The sequence below is a fragment of the Crassostrea angulata genome, chromosome 6 (genome assembly GCF_025612915.1).
Source record: "Crassostrea angulata isolate pt1a10 chromosome 6, ASM2561291v2, whole genome shotgun sequence".
NCBI classification, from domain to species: domain Eukaryota; kingdom Metazoa; phylum Mollusca; class Bivalvia; order Ostreida; family Ostreidae; genus Magallana; species Magallana angulata.
The window spans coordinates 26629464-26647104 of NC_069116.1; the positions used below are offsets into that span (position 1 = coordinate 26629464).

Sequence of the window (17641 nt, forward strand, 5' to 3'; positions counted from 1 at the left end):
CTTGTCAATGAAAAAATATCAGAGTCCATACGTCCCTGACTATATGGATAATCTAAAAAGGTATCAAAGATATCTTTAGGAACGATTCTACGGAACATGAATTCATTAGACATGAAGCATCGCTTTTTTATTTTATCATTATCATTTTTTTTTGGGGGGGGGGGGAGGGGTTCCACTCCTCAATTTCTTAATCCGTTAGGTAAAGGGCAGCGGATTGGGGGGGGGGGGGGGTAAATTATAGTGGACATAATATTAAACATTTCCTCACGATTACAACTGTTTCAAAAAGTGTAGGCAGTCTGAAAATCATTTTTATACAGTGTCTTCGGAAGCAAATTTAAAGTGGGCTGGGGTGGCGGGGCTTGACTAATCATCAGAAATCTTGACAAGAATTCCCAAAATCATGAAAATCCTAATCCGGGGGGGGGGGGGGGGGTATACCTATAACTCCAATCTTACCTGACCATATTTTTTCCTCAAATCATGAAATTCCTAATCCGTTGGGGGGGGGGGGGGGGGGGCTAAGCCACCCCCCGTTCCGTCGCCTATGTTATATTTAAATTTAAAAAAATGTTTGTTTTCATAAAAGTGAGAAGGGCAGCTCAGTCTCCTCCCTCTCTAAATGTTTGTTTTCATAAAAGTGAGAAGGGCAGCTCAATCTCCTCCTCTCTGGTTACAGATACTCAGTGATACCAATATATGCATGCATTTTTTTTAAATTTTTTAATTTTGCACCATTGCCTTCTGTCTGGTGCCATATTTTTTTTAATATTTCGCATCAGTTGTAATTTAAAAAAAAAGAAGTACACTGCAGACATATTGCATGGTTCAACGTCACCTATATCTGCATGGAGAGAGAGAGAGAGAGAGAGAGAGAGAGAGAGAGAGAGAGAGAGAGAGAGAGAGAGAGAGAGAGAGAGAGAGATATTATGCATAATGCTAAAAGAAACTCAGTACTCAGCTCAGCTCAAAAATAAAATCTTACATTCGTATCTTTATCTTGTTTTTTTCGTATATTTTGGCTATATTTGAAATTATTTCTGAAAGTTCTTTGTGTATATTTATTATATACCCCTGTCGTTATCATAAAAAATATTCTATAGTAATGTTGTACATTTTGTAGCTACACACCTCTACAGATGTGGTCGGAATAAATAAATAACTTGTTGTGGTGCTTTGCTTGGTTTGAATACATTAACAAGTTTTGAATCTTATACATACCAGCATCTACCGGCAAATATATAATCATAAAAACAATTTTTAAAACTATAAAAGTTATACAATTATATAACAGATGCAATTTCTTATTTAACTTCACAAATTTACTACTGAGTATTAGGTCCTGACCAATGAATTTATTGATTTCCCCTATTTTGACAACACACTGGTAAAATAAAGGTACAATACAATAGATCGCAGGTAAAATTCAGGTAGATGAGCAGACATTACATCTTTATTTGTTTTCGGACGACAGTTTACATTCATTGAATGTACGCAAATAAGTAAAACAAAGATCGGTTAAAATCAAATAATATCTAACTCGTGACTATTATGAAAGTTCAATCCCCTCAGATAAGAATGCTGTTGTCATATTTAATTTTGACCGGGATATATTGTCGTGATGTAAATTTTCAATTTATAATGGGCGGCGGTAAATACATTTGTATAAAACACTCCCCCCCCCCCCCAACCCCACCCCAACCCATGGTAACTGGAAATTTACAACATAACAATAGAGTGCTAAACGATTTATGTTTCAAATAAAATATTTGAAGAATTCTGTTGTAAAAATTGGTAAAAATTAATAATCTCAGTCTAATAAGGACCCCCTTCCCCCGCCATCACCCATCTCCCCACTCACATGTCAAGAAATGAATAAAAAGGCAATGTCTTTCGAGTCGTACACAATGGTATGTGGTAATAATCCATATATTCTCAAACTTTGCTTGTTTACCAATAAATTGAAATGAAAACAACGCAATGTATACATGTATGTACGTACATGTATAACCTATTTTATGTGACAACTCCCCCCCCCCCCCTTTTTTTTAAACAACGAAATCATCGTCGTTTTACCACAACAGTAACACAACACATTTAGAATGTGTTAAAAACCCTCATAAGATGACCAGCAGCATTACCAAAACCGTAATGTTCACCCATGAGTAAACAGCCAGGCACGTGCCATCGTTTTTGACAGCAGGGAGCAGACCTTCTAATCTTATAAGCAGATCAAAAATATTGAACACGATCGACAAAACAAATACAAATAAAAGCATTAAAAAAAGACCATTTTCTCCCCCTCCCTTCCCCTTAAAAAAACTAATACATGTAACTACGTACAAGTCTTGTCGATGTCACAATCACTGGAGTGTGTTTTAGGGGGCATCAACCAGTCACAAAAGTCCGTCGTGAGAGATGATGGACCTATACGATTTACAAGTACATGTACCTGATTTCAGCTTCTTTATTCTTTCATTAAACATAGCAGAAACTAACTAAAGAGAATGCATGGTCGCTAAGCCAAAGTAGGATGTTCAAGATGTTTGCATGGATATGTCGCCGAATAATTTACTAAGTATTGAACAGATATATGAATTGCAACATCATTTACTTCAGCATTGAATCATTATTTTTTTAAAGATGTGGTCTCATAACTACAACGGTGTGTGCATACAAATTGAATCTAGCGCGTTATGAAAATTTGTTTGCACACACCGTTGCAGTTATGAGACCACATCTTTCAAAAAATAATGATTCAATGCTTATATTTACGTTTTTTAACATTTGTTCTTTTTCCGGAGATATGATTTATTTAAAAAAGTATCGGCCTTATACAACGAGTAATGCGCAATTAACGGAAGTACCATTGGAACAGCCGAATTATGCTGGCAAAAATAGTGCACAGCCTTTTAAATTCTAATAACACAATTTTATTTTTCATTCTGTAATTAGATGAGCTTATTTTTGGTATACTAAGAAATTAATCAATTGAATTCATTTAAATCTTTAAAATATATTTACATCCATGAAATATTAATCAGCCCAAGTATATTATCATGTCGTGATCCGGTTTGAAGTCGGGAGGAGAGTCAGTCATGTTCTGAAGGAAGACTGAATGTATTCATACGCACCAGATTTGGTGATTGGGTCTTCTGTGTTATGCATAAATATCACTCAAATCTATCAATGCAATTTAATGGGAGGAAAGAAAGTGAATGTAAATATACTGGTATGAAAATTTCAATTACTATGAACTAATAACAACTCTACAAATTCTATTTTGAATTGCACAGTTACGCAATCATATGTTTTGATCAGCTTTCACAATCCAATGAAATAAACTAAAAAAGAAATATACATTTCCTCTTCAGTAATGATACCCGTAATAAGACATTCCTTAAAATGTAGTTTTCCGCATTTGTTGTTTCACTCCAATGCACAAATTTTTGCAATGCAAATAAAAAAAGTTATCTATTTACTATGCAACCGGAGGCATTTAAATGTATCAGCACGACTGACAAACGATTAGACAAGAAGAATTTATATCAACACAGCGCCTAGATCATCATGGCGGAGTGTGCTCACGAGACACCGTATGATAACCCAGACTTAAATGGTAAGTATAAATCTACCGTAAGTTACAAAATGCAGCCATATTAATAATTTTTCGAAACATTCGATTGATTTTACAGCTACTGATCGAAAAAAAAAAACCCGAATCCCTTCGTATAACTATAGAATTCTGAGCGTATGAATGCACGTATTCCATGAACCACCTTCATACACACATGAACCACGACAGAAAGCATTATCAAATGCAAAAATGTTATAATTACAACGATAAAGGTAATCTATGAGCGCACAATAACCGCTGGACAAAAACAAAGCGTGTTGTAGCTCAAAATCCAGATATTTATACAGTCTACGTGTATATATAACCAGTTTTGATAAAGACTAGAATTTAAAAAAGGGGGGATATTTTCATATGCTTGAAACTGGCATCATATCAGATTAAACTATTTATGCAGTTTGCATAAATTAATCAATCTGCGTAATTATTATAAAATCAGTTTGTGCACTGAACGCAAACCATGAAACGCCTTTACCTGTATATCCGAAGCTTTTGTATTGGCGTCATGAGACAAAAATCATTCAACCAATGGTATTATTAAAGAATTTTGAAAGATATTATATGTAAGCATTTCTGAAATCTGATGTCTCAAACATGTGGATTAAAGAATTTATAACTGAAATACTTTCACCGGTTAAGAAAGTTTAGATTTCACAATATTTTACCAAAAATACGTTTTAAAATTGTTTGGAAAGGTAAAAATGTAAAATCCCCTGCAGGATTCAAACTCTTGCACACAGATTCGTAGAGACATCCCTAAACCACTGCACTACGCTTTTAGGTGACAATATTGATATAGCCTACTATTTATAAAACAACGCTTGATTTTATTATTTACTTCGATAAATAGTACGTCACAGCATGGAGGTGTCCCATCTGATACCTTAAACACAGAAAATATATGAAATATTTGTATGTACCACAATTAGTTATCTTTTTCCCATGGCCCGGGCTCTCAATCTTCATGTAGTAGTAATACGTGTATAAAAAGATACTTAGGAAGCGTTATATATATCTGTATAGGTTTACACGATTGTAACTGATACCTATTACCTGTAACCTATTGGGCAAAATTATTGATTAGTCCATTCTGAACATAAGGATTGTTTGTAATACATGAGTTTGCATGCAGTTTATACTGTGTTTTTTTTTAAGATATCAAAATACCGGTACACTTGATAATATCATTATGTATATAATCATTTGTTATTACAAATATATATGACTACTGTACAGGTTCTTAAAGATCGATGTCGCAGGGTGATAGTCTTAGAGATCGTAATCACAAGGTAATATCTGCGACCCGCCCAAAAGGTCAGCAAGAGTAATATGTATCTTCAAAACAAAACACGATTTGATACTGTACATCCTCAACTTTATCTTAGTAGCTTAATACGTAATGCCCGTGTCATATGTTTAAAATGTTCATATGATAATCGACATTTCAGTGCGTACTCACCAATACACATAATTAGTGATAATTGTGTTTTTTTAAATATACCACAGGCATCACTGTAACTCCCCCTTTTGATTTTTTATAATAAAAATCTTAGGCCGATCGACACCTCTTATTCAAACGTTTTTCTCTTAAATCTACATGTCATCGATGCCTCATCGATACTGGTATTATTCCGGAAGCCTGGCTGGTCGGGAACATAAAACCAATATACAAGAAAAAGGGTAGTTATGCTGACCCACTAAATTACCGTCCGATTACTCTTTTGAGCTGTCTAGGAAAGGTTTTTACTTCTGTATTGTGTAGAAGGTTAACTACTTTTGCTGATAATGTTAATCTTATCAGGGAAAATCAGAGTGGTTTTAGAGAAAATTATTCTACAATTGACATTATGTTTGTTCTTTACTCCCTGACTGAACTTTCTTCACTGAAGAAAAAAAAAACTCTTCTGTGCTTTTATTGATTTTAAAGCTGCATTCGATAAAGTGTGGAGAATAGGATTATGGAAAAAACTTATTGAATATCAAATTAAAGGGAAATGTTTAAGGGTTGTTGTCAAATATGTATAATGGCTGTAGATCAAGAATATTTTATAATAATGATTTTTCCGAATATTTCCCTTGTGAGAATGGTGTCCGTCAGGGAGAAAACTTATCTCCGTTTCTTTTTGCATTATATCTTAATGATCTTGAAGGGTTTTTATTTCATGAAAATGTCACAGGACTGAAAAGCCTGTCTGAAGAAATTGAACAAAATTTAAATTGTTATCTAAGAATTATGATTATGTTGTATGCAGACGACACTGTGCTGATGTCCGAAACCAAAGATGATCTACAATATCAGCTTCATTGTTTTCAAATGTACTGTGAAAAATGGAAATTACAAGTAAATGTTGAGAAAACTAAAATTATTATTTTTGGTAAAGGTAGACAAACCTCAAATGTATCATTTCTAAACAATGGTAACGAAATAGAAATCGTCAAGGAATTTAAATATTTAGGAGTTATATTTTCAAGAACAGGCTCTTTCTACAGTACTAGGAAATATGTGATGAGAGCTATCAGAGCTATGTACGCAATAATTAAAAAGTCAAGAGAATTAAATCTATCGATTGATTGTCAACTTGATATGTTCGATTAAATGGTTGTTCCAATTTTACTACATGGTTCTGAATTGTGGGGTTTTGAAAATTTATGTATCATTGAAAAATTGCATCTTAAATTTTGTAAACTTGTACTTAGTCTTAAGACGTCCACACCAAATTTTATGATCTACGGTGAACTTGCTAGATATCCATTGTGTGTGAAAGTAAAAATTAGAATGTTGAATTTTTGGATAAGATTGTTGAAAGGTAAAGAATCAAAATTGTCATATATATTGTATAATATTTTACGTAGCCTTACACAAATCAACAATTATAATTTCAAATGGGTTGAATGTATACCGAATATTTTACATGAATGTGGTCTAAGCTATGTCTGGTTGACGCAAAAAGTAGAAAATGAAAAATGGATTTTAAATGTTGTTAAGCAATTTCAACAAAAATGGGTCTCTGATTGTAACGCATCTAGTAAAGGATTGATCTATAACTTGTTTACCAATAACATTTTTGTACCTAGAAATTACATAAACTCTGGTGCTTATATGAATAACATTACTACATTAGTTAGGTTTAGAACAAGCAACCATAAACTGCCAATTGAGACAGGCAGATGGAACAATGTACCTAGAAATCAACGATTTTGTAATTTATGTAAAAATAACATTGGCGACGAATATCACTATATTATGATATGTCCGGAATTGAAAGAATATAGAAAAGCTTATTTACCATCAATGTATTTTAGACGACCAAATGCTTTCAAATTTTTTGAATTATTTTCATGTAACAAATTAGCTGTTATGTAAATTTATCAATATTATTAATAAGAGAGTCAACTCTCCAGGTTGATGTGTAAAGTATACACTCTTGCTTTTTGTATAATATTGTATGTATTGTATATTTTCTCTATGTTGTTTTATACAATATGAGAATAAATAAAATGAAAATGAATGAAATGATAATATAATTATAACACATTATTAGCTTAAAGAAAATAGCAGCATTTACTCCATAATGGAATTTGCTGATTGCGTCAGTATTTAAACCATATTAGGTCAACTGCAAACCATCAAACTGATTATATGAAATCATCAGTGATTTTTGCATATACATATGTATTTGTGAATATATCTAGATAATGAAAAGATATGCAAGGGTGTAACGTAAAGCTTTGAACAGAAAAAATTGCCAGATTTTACCATCGTAATTTAAAATCTTCAGGAGAAAACATCCCCAGACACATTTCTCCTTGATCTGCCAATGTTCTTCAATTATGAACCTGCTTAGACAAATAATTATGAACCTGATAATTAAAGAATTAAGTTTAATATGGTTTATAAATCAAAACACTCAATCCTGATTTGGAAAATTGAGATTTTTCCTAACTCTGTCAGTTTTAGGTACGTGTTGTAATAATATGACACGCCAAATTCAATTTGTGAAACATGTGAATATATATACACACATATCAGCAAAATCCATTGTACAGACAGAAAAATTTAGATTTGCATTTGTAAACTATAGTTTAAATAACGTCAATAATCAGTTAAACGTTTTACAGATAAAATATATAGTTAACGAATCGTCATCGTCTCAAGCCACGGGTTTTGAGTCCATTCTATTTCCACAAACACAAAACCCGTGGCTTTAGACGATGACGAATCGTTAACCTAACGTTATATAGTTTATCAACTGTGAAACATTGCTTACACCTAACTCAATTTTGCAATAGGCGCTCCCCAGCTAATTTTGTAAATTACGAACGATATCTATTTATATATGTCTACCTATACTGCTAAAATCAAATGGATTTTATAGTATAGGGACCTCCTACGTTTTTTGCGAATTTGGCGTGCCATAGGTAGTCCATCTCCAGGTCACATGATTTAGTCATGTGATTTCTGTTTTCTATCGGTCATCAAGATGGCCGATGGGGAGGAAAGAGCGCCTTTGCTTCGGAACGTTATATCAGAACCCCCACCTATTTATTCTTCACAAGGTAACAACAGAGATATTCCTTGTAAAATCTTTCGTATATTAGGATTAAAAACAACAGTTTTGTCAGTTGTCACACTTGATTTGTGTTAAAGAGGAAGTTTATACACCTGTGTATACATTTTATTAAACCTGTGTTATATTACAATGATAACACAAATGTGCGAATGGTTGATATACGTCGTTTTTTTTTGTGTTTCAATTGAATTTCTCAGAGTAAAAGTATAGGATTGCATCTGTTAAAACAGTTTAATGATATTAACATTTTTATTGCATAATATACAACGGGCCATAGTGATTTACTTCTGATACCATATCTTAAAAATTTATATCAGAGATGATTAAATAGTCAACCAATATTACTTGATAGGAAAGGTTTTTACCAAATATCAGGTGTATGTATAATGCCAGCTAGATAGTTATGGTAGACCTGAGATAGCAATATTCACATATTAGTACCTTTATTATAGCACCACCTCCTGGCCAGGTGCCTCCACCCTATCCTGCTGATGAGTTGCCACCACCCTACACCCCCACTCCACAAGGGGGAATCCCCATGATCAACTGCAAAGTCTGTCAAGCATTGATCAATGTTGAAGGAAAGCAAAACCAACATGTTGTGAAGTGTAATGTCTGCAATGAAGCAACAGTATGTTCACATTAAGTGTTTATTCAGGAAAGAGAGAGAGAGAGAGAGAGAGAGAGAGAGACCTTAAAAATACATTTAATAGATAATAATTCAATAAACAATAATCAACTATGTTAAAAAAAAAAAGGATAAGAAATTTGGTATTTGCATCTGCAGCTTCTATTCTATATGATGCCTGTAATTAAACATCTAAACAATTTTGGGGTAGGTTGATAAGGATATTTTGGATTTTTTTTATAGCCAATCAAGGGACCACCTCCAGGAAAGCGTTACATACGATGTCCATGCAACTGTTTGCTCATCTGCAATAGTACTGCGGCCAGGATTGCATGTCCCAGACAAAACTGGTAGGAGGAATCTTAAGCTTTTGTTGCTTTCTCTCACATTAAAGTCATTTCAATTGATTCCTGTAGTTTAAAAAACATGACCTTAAACAAAAAACATACAAGTGACATGAAAAATTAAAAAAACAGAAAATAAATTATTTATTTTAATTGTAATTGTATATGCTTTGTTGTAATCAGATGCACAGATTAAGGCGCCTTGAAATTTTTTATACATCCTGTATGTTTTGTTCTTTTAATCAGCAAGAGAATAATCAACCTTGGGGGTCAAACACATGTTGTAGTGCGCAATCCTGGCTCCGAGAGATTTACCTGCGCTTACTGTAATCAGGTGTTTGTGGTAAGTCTTAACTCAGTTTGACTGGTTTCACACTGGATTTATAATTTAAGAATTTGATTCCTGTTTATTTTTGTGTGGTGTTAGGTCAAGGTTTTTGAAGAATTGAGGTCAAAGGCCAATTTACTTACATAGGTTGAATTACCTGCGGTATTCAAATTTTGTTGGGGTCATACTGCACTTTACTTATAAACACTGAATGAGTTGTTTGATACCAATACTTTTGAATTTTTTCAGCTCACCTATGCTGAAAGCTCAAGTGAGCTATTCTGATCATGTTTTGTCCTGCATCCATCTGCCTGTAAACTTTTACATTTTCTAACTCTTCTCAATAGCCGCTAGGCCAATTTCAACCAATCTTGGCACAAAGCATCCTTGGATAAAGAGAATTCAATTTTGTTAGAATTAAGGGCCCCATTTACTTTTAAGGGAAGATATTGAAAAATTGTTGTTCTAAATTTGCTAGAATTTTAAAAAAAAATCTTCTCAATCTTGGCCAGAAAAGTTAAGCTGTGTGGAAGCATCCTCATGTATATTCAAGTTTGTTCAAATCATTATCCTTGGGGTTAGAGTAGGGTCACAAAAAAGGGGTTCAAATTTACATAAGAATATAGGGGATTCAGATCATGATTAGGCTAGGGTGGATCATAATGGGGGTAGGGGGGATTTTACTTGGAATTATGTACAGAAAAAAACCTTTAAAAATCTTTTTTAAAACAGTTTGCCCAGGAAAGCTGTAACTTGTGTAAAAGCATCCTTTGGTAGTGTAGATTTCAGTTTGTTCAAAACTTGATTCCTGTGTGTAGGGTTGGGCTACAGTTGGGGGTCAAAGTTTTACACAGAAATAAGTAGTCTAGAGATAATATATATCTATAAAAATCAACTTCTTCTCAAAACTGTCGGAGTAGGGTGGTGCAATAATGGAACTTGAATTTTTACATAGATATACCTACTAGTATATAGAGAAAAAACCTTTAAAAATCTTCTTTAAAACCATATGACCAGAAAATCTGTAACTTGTGTGGAAGCATCCTGCAGTAGTTTGGATTCAAACTTGTTAAAATCATGATATGTGGGTCCAAATTAACATAGTAAAAACATTTACAGAGTATTTTAAAAAAATTGAATGTTATAATACATGTATATGATAAATTTTGTTATAGTCTGTCCCAAGTTATTGCTTTCATCACTTTTTTATGATTTTTAATAAAAATAAACATACCTGTTAAAGAAATACTGTTGAAATAGATAAATGGGAAAATATCCAAGAAATCTTCTTTGACACTTTATCATTTTTCAGTCATAAAAGTTCACAGGAACGAAATCAAATTTCTTATGGAGAATTATAATGGGAAATGTTTACCGGTACATCTTTTCTCCATTTGAAACTATTTGGAATACTTTGCACAATTTTTCAACGTTATCATTCGGGCTATTTCATGCCTTATGCAATGCAAAATCCCAGGAGACTTTCTATTTGGGTTGTGTATTAAAACCTGAAGCAGTAGAGGGGGCGTTTCAAAACAAATAATCTGGAAATTTTTCATTCAAAATGATGAACCTAGTTTGAGCTCAAAGGTAGTTATGATTATCGTAATATCAAGCGAAAAGTGATGGAAGCAAAAGCTCGGGACAGAGTATAGTTGATATCTGTAGTCTAAGATATACATGTATACTTGATAAAAGGTAGTCACTTTGAGCACCTTTTTATTTACTTGATGTAATGATCTTTGAAGGCTTATTCACCTCCTGGTTATTAAGTAATATGAACCAAATTTTTCCTCTATGAAGCATCTGATATGATACTGGTAATTATAAAGTAATTCTCATTCAATAGTTCAGTGACATATGATATATGTACCGTAGTTGTGGTTGGTATCAAGTAGTCATAAATTTGTAAGAAAAGTCACAAGTAATTAGAGGCTAAGTTTGAAGCAAAATAACATTATTGTTGTACCAAGGCCAAAGGTATGGTGAGATCAAATGTCCATGGAATGTTAATGATGTTGATAATACATGTAATAATAAATGAAAAAAAATTATTGTTTCAGTTCAACTCGGTAGGATGGAGTCAGCTTGCAAGATGTCCACACTGCAGAAGAGTGTAAGTAAAATCTAATGTTGTGTAAATATTTGATAGATATGGGTAACATGCAGTAGGATGCAAGTATGGTTAAAGAGAGTCATTAATGGAAAATGTTTAATTTGAACTTTTTTATGTGTTTTGGAAGCTTTCCTTGCACTATATTGACTCCACATCAAGTCTGTTGCCATCTTCTTAGTGCTGTGTGAGATTGACATTGCTTTATTTGTGTCATTTCTCCTTTATTCTTCTTTAGGTGGTATTGGATACTCCCGTGTTGTGACATACTTCTGGTCGAAATAAACAATAAAATCAAGTGTAATTTTATAAATAGTTTCTTTCCCAAAGTTATCACCTAACAGCGTAGCACAGTGGGTTAGAGGGTTCACTACGAATCAGCAAAAATATATATATATATATATATATATATATATATATATATATATATATATATATATATATATATATATATATATACTTGCACTTATCTCAATATTTTAAATTTTTTTTCTCTTTCTCCAGTTCCTCTTGTGATGCATCAAACCAGAAAACACGCTGTGCAATATATCTGATTTTGGGAATCATTTTCCTCGGAGCAGGCATTGGAGTTACTGTAAATAACTAGATCGATTTCTTTATCAGAGAAAATGTTTCCCTTTTCCCTGCATCAACTTTCCTTTGTTTATCTATGGTGAATGCTTTACTTGATGATTTTAGGTTGGAACATACGAGATGGCACACCACTCTGGTGGGATCTACACTGTGTGGATAGGTCTGTAGCCAGCTTTATCAATACTCACACTTCCTCAATGATATTTATCTTGATAGCAGTGTTGACTTGTGTTAGAGATGTTTATGTAGTAAAGGTCATATCTTTACTTTCAGCTTTGATATGAATTGATATTTGCTTTGTTATATTTGCTTTTTATTTACAGCAAATGTATTTTTATTTGAAATTTTGCTTACGATATTTTGCTGCTTTAAATTAAACACTGTGTTCATGCATCTTTTGATATTACTGGGTTACTTCATCTGTAATAAATCGAAGCTTATGACTTATCTTTGTTTAATTAATAACTACAGTGGCCATAATCATTGAATTATTCTTGTAATGGTTAAAAGAGGCTCTTCTGATGAAATTTTTAAAAAATAATTACATTGATTAAAGGGGCATGGTCACAATTTTGGTCAATTCTATTTTTATGTTTTTATTATTTACAGTACTTTAGAAATGTCTTTCTAATACCGTAATCAAATAAAATTTGAGAGTTATTCCTAGAGTTATAAGCAAGATACAGGGCTCACAATTCTTTGTCATGTAAACAAGGCTCGTGCCCTGTTTTTGTTTACATAGGTTCAATATACAAGTAAAAAATCTTTTTTCAGCTTATTTGTCTATCTTTTTATTTATTTTAAGCATAGATAATAAGTTCCTAACGTTTAAAACATTCGTTTAAGGTTTAAAACTGAAATTTTTACTTCAACGTTCAAAATGTAAACAAACGCTTTGTTTACATAGCGAAGAATTTCAAGCTCTGTTACTCGCTTATAACTCAACAAATGACAATCAAATTTCGGTTGCCTATCAAAAATGCCTTTCTAAAGCATTGTAAATATTCAAATCGGAAAAATAATTTTTGACCAAAATCGTGACCATGCCTCTTTAAGATCTCCTTGTAACTTGCTCAGCATTTGATAATTTATATATTCATCTTCAAAAGATTTTGCAGATCTTTTTGAACCTAAAATTGAGGCTTTTTAAATTTTTTTGAAACAGTTACTATCAAGGGGCGAGTTTGATACTTGTGTTCTTGTACCTGTACATACTTACACATTACATGTATTTTACATATATACATGTTATAAAAGGGCTTTGTGATTTATAGATAACTTTCCTTACCTTTTACAGGGGCTTTTGTGCTTGGGATTTTGTTCCTTGTGAGGGCGGCCTATCTGGGGTCAATTCGGGTCAGCCCCAGAGCACCCCCTCCTTCATAATGTTGCCATGGAAGCCACCTTTGCAGAAATTGAAACCGAAGTTATACCCTTTGACTGCTGAAATTATAACCCCTGGTTCACACATTCCAAATAACAAAATAAGAATGATTTGTCAGTGATGTTGGAAAGGGCAAAGGTCAACGAGGACAAAGAACATGAGAACATGACTTACCGGTAGTTGTTAGAACTTGTTTGTATAGTAACTTTGTAATGTATGTACATGTATTTCTTAATGATTTGAAAGTGCCAAGATATTGTGTTGATATGTATTGTGTTGTCATTGTATACATTTTTGAATGAAATTACCTTCTTGTACACAAACCAATGTAGAACCTAAAAAGGGTCAAGATATTTACAAACATGTTTGTATACATACTTTTTTGTAAATGTACCTTAGATTTAGATTTCCATTAATTACCTCCAAATAATTTCATTTCTATTCCAGTTTTTATGAAATGTTTCAGTTTGAACTAAAATACTCTGGTACTAAATATTCATACATGTATTTGTATAACCAAACAAGGTTACAAATTCATGCTAGTGTTATTAGCATGGAGTACAAAACTTTTATGCATTGTTATAGCTTTTATAGTATGGTTGACTTGTCCTCCTCCTAAAGCGTTGTGGTTTTATGAAAAAAATATTTTACAATTCATATTTCATTAACTTGTTTTCCTATTAAAATTTGTCTATATTTCCCTACAATATACAGTAAAGCGTAGACCAATGTTTTTCTTTCTCTGAAATAGTGTACCAGTTTATCTTTACCTTTTTTATTCACCAGCATTACCAATGTTATTTCAGCTTCTAATATACTGCTTTCTCTTGAGATAATCATTCTGGAAATGGTGTGCCAGTATCTCTATATTTTATTCACCAACATTCAATGTTAATGCTATTTGTTATAACGCTGCTTTCTCTCAAGATATTAATTGTATGTGAACAAATATTGGCTCATAGTGGCTGTGATGCTGTAAATAAATCCAAGTACATGTGTAATGTATTCCTATTGTAATCAGAACATTTTATGTACTAAAACCTAACAGGGTAACTGGTTCCAACTTTTAAATACAATGTATTAGGCACAATAGACAAAATAAAGATTTTTTTCCAAAATTATACATCCCTTAGAGCAATATTTAACCAATAAACCTCATGATTACCCAACTAATTACATCAATTAGCATCCTACAATATATATTTGAATATTTAATTTCGAAAGAGTATCTGTTATCTATAACCTTTAGGAGTCTATTGCATTTTTTAAGAGATACCATTTACAATGCATGTATCCATTGTTATCCACTTTTCCTAAATGTCCTTTTCATGTTTATTTGATGCAACCTATTGAATTACATATTAAGCTATTGTTTTGTTTGAAACATTTACATATGAATTACCGGTAATTTTAATCAGCTCTTGATAAATTATTGATTGATTGTATGTTTATTTTGAATCATGCATTTGTCAATTACATTGCAGGATAAAGATAATATATGTATCTAAATTGTATAACTAGTTACTAGTAGTGAGAAATAAATTTTATGATCATTAGGAAATGCTTTCCGAGTCTCAGATAAAATGGGAAAGAACAGGGGTGTACAAGGCGTTGCATATCCCCCACTAGGTGCAAAGAAGACGAAAGAATTTCAATTCAAGTTGGGATATTGATTTTTGACTTGTATGCATTGTTTTCATAATAATGGACTATATATGATAAGGGCCTAAAATGGCTCCCTAAAATGAACATCATCATTTTACTGTAAATCTTTGTTTTCTTTGTACATATATATATGTGATGTTTATACATTATGTTCATTTTGATTCAAGTGCCCAAAATTTAGAAATATGGTATCATGAAGACAGTCTTTTCCCGCCATTTTTGCATTTTTAGCATAAAACAGCTTGTTTTCAAACAGTTTTTCTTTCAAAAAACATAGAGAGCACGCTTGAACAAACAACATATTTTAATCAGAGATGTAACTAGCCAAGACTAATAACTGACAAAAAATTTTTCCTTGTTCAAGCATGCGCTCTATATTTCCCATTCGTTTAAAGGTAAGAAAAATGTCAATTTTTGACTGATTTTGATTGAATGATAGAAATAGCGTCACTTCTGACGTCACATACTGCAAGTGAGTGCAAATAAATCAAATAAATAGGTGAAAAATATATTTTATATCAACTCCTCTAAAAAATAACATAACATTTCAATATTCCCGAAACACTTTAAAAATGGCGAATTATGGGGGCAAAATTCAACTCATATCATATATACCGGTAGTTCTTTCACGATGGAAGTCAAAATTGTGCTTTCATTCTATAAACACGACAGGTATTGGCTTCCAAATTAAGCTGCACATTGTTTCTTACCTAAATCTTGGATCATTTACTGTTCTCAATTGCAAAAGTAGGTATGAATGGGTCCTGACTCCATCCTAAAAGTACTTTTATTTAAAGAATAAGTTTATTTTGATTTTTATTATTGATTTGTTAAAATGGAGTATAGACCCATAATTGGTCAAATTCGTGTTTTTTTTTACCAAAAATGTTTTACTTTATTAATTAATGTCAAATAGTTAAATTTAATTATCACCCGTACTCTGATGTATCAACGTAGCTCACTGTGTTAGGCGGAGGCTTGTAGTCCATCCTACTCCATGGAGAGGGTGTTCGAATTGTATAGACGGCGTTTTATTTTAATTCATTTGCCTTTAAGTAAAAAGTGTTTTGCTTTTTTATTGATTATGAGAAAAATATCTAATACCATTTATATAATGACAACAATTACGTAATGTTCATTTTCTGTACATACAATGTCGGATGAAAATAGCGCTAGCACAAATATGAAATTATGCTGTAATGCTTAGAAAGCATCAAATTACACAAAGGGGATACCATTAAGTACCAAGTACATGTATTATTATATATTATTTGTCAGAGAATGCAGTTCTATATTATACATGTACATGTACTGATGCACAGTTTCAAATGTAAAGATTTTTTATATGTTCATATGCCATTTTAAAATCCTGGGTACGGGGGGATTTGTCAGGCCTTGTACGCCCTTGTCCTTTAATTATAAATGGAACATTTACAAGAGAGAACACTTGGGTAACAGCTGCTACTATGTTTGTACCATATAATGGATCATATAACTACTATGTAAGAAATACAACACTTCAATGGTATATAAAGATGAAGAATATTTGATAAAATGGCACTGTTAAATTTGAATCCTCAATACTTTCTTGAAAGTAAGTTTTACTGTACAGGTCATCATAAAATACAGAAAAACAGCCCTTTTAATCAGTTCATTCATTTAAAGGAATATCAAGAACTTCCTTCTGTGTTATAAATTTCTTTGTATCAGAGTTTTTCTTAAAGGGACATTGTGACACAAATAAATCAAATTAAAAAGAGAAAGATAGAATTACGCATTGGGCCAACACAAAAATATTGAGTTTTCCTTCCACTTTATAGCCACACAAGCACAAGGGAATGTTAATACTAAAGCGTTACATACATCATGAGCCAGAAACCTCTCATTGAAACATGATGTCTTCAGAACTATATATTTAATAGATGCATTCTCTCTAAATGCATATTTCTTACCACAGTCATCGAATCGCTTCAAATTCGAATTCTCTTTTCAGAGTGTCAATCCCATTGTAACTATTTTTAGACAGAAATGGGAATCACGTAACACTACACCAATGTCCAAAACAACTCAGTTTGTTTAATACATGTGCAATTTCCGGATGAGTTTTAATGACCTGTAAATTAATAGGTGATGAATTGTGATGCGCGAAACCTTCGGTATGATGAAATCTGAAGTAGCTCTTTTTATTTCCGTTGTGATAAACAAATTAATTTATTAATTAATAAAACATCTATTTTGAGTCACCGTGCCACTTTAAGAAAGCTTTCACATTGTGGGCTTGAAGTACAATGTTTTGTTAATCTGTGTTATGGTAAAAATCTGATCTGCAAGAAACTATGGGCAGGTAAGTAACTTAGAAATAACCAGCATTAACAATACG

General features: G+C 32.4%; 1 protein-coding gene across 2 annotated transcripts; it reads left to right on the forward strand.

Moving 5' to 3' along the window:
- The first annotated feature begins 3475 nt into the window (after window positions 1–3475).
- Window positions 3476–15157, forward strand: LOC128189299 (type 2 phosphatidylinositol 4,5-bisphosphate 4-phosphatase-like). 2 transcript variants are annotated; one of them, XM_052860851.1, is made up of 8 exons: window positions 3476–3619; window positions 8658–8836; window positions 9077–9183; window positions 9424–9520; window positions 11569–11621; window positions 12123–12213; window positions 12318–12372; window positions 13510–15157. In XM_052860851.1, the coding sequence occupies exons 1-8, from the start codon at window positions 3571–3573 to the stop codon at window positions 13596–13598; spliced, it is 720 nt and encodes a 239-aa protein (XP_052716811.1). In that variant the 5' UTR covers window positions 3476–3570; the 3' UTR covers window positions 13599–15157. The 2 variants fall into 2 exon arrangements, with proteins under 2 accessions (XP_052716811.1, XP_052716810.1); XM_052860850.1 differs by lacking the exon at window positions 3476–3619 and adding an exon at window positions 8040–8191.
- The last annotated feature ends 2484 nt before the right edge of the window (window positions 15158–17641 follow it).

What these genes read in the sequence shown, in the direction of transcription:
- LOC128189299 (XM_052860850.1), top strand. Translation starts at nt 8,116, where the DNA reads ATGGCCGATGGGGAGGAAAGAGCGCCTTTGCTTCGGAACGTTATATCA. An exon ending in TGTCCACACTGCAGAAGAGT is followed by an intron (nt 11,622 to 12,122) that starts GTAAGTAAAATC and finishes CTCTTTCTCCAG; the next exon opens with TTCCTCTTGTGATGCATCAA. An exon ending in GATCTACACTGTGTGGATAG is followed by an intron (nt 12,373 to 13,509) that starts GTCTGTAGCCAG and finishes TACCTTTTACAG; the next exon opens with GGGCTTTTGTGCTTGGGATT.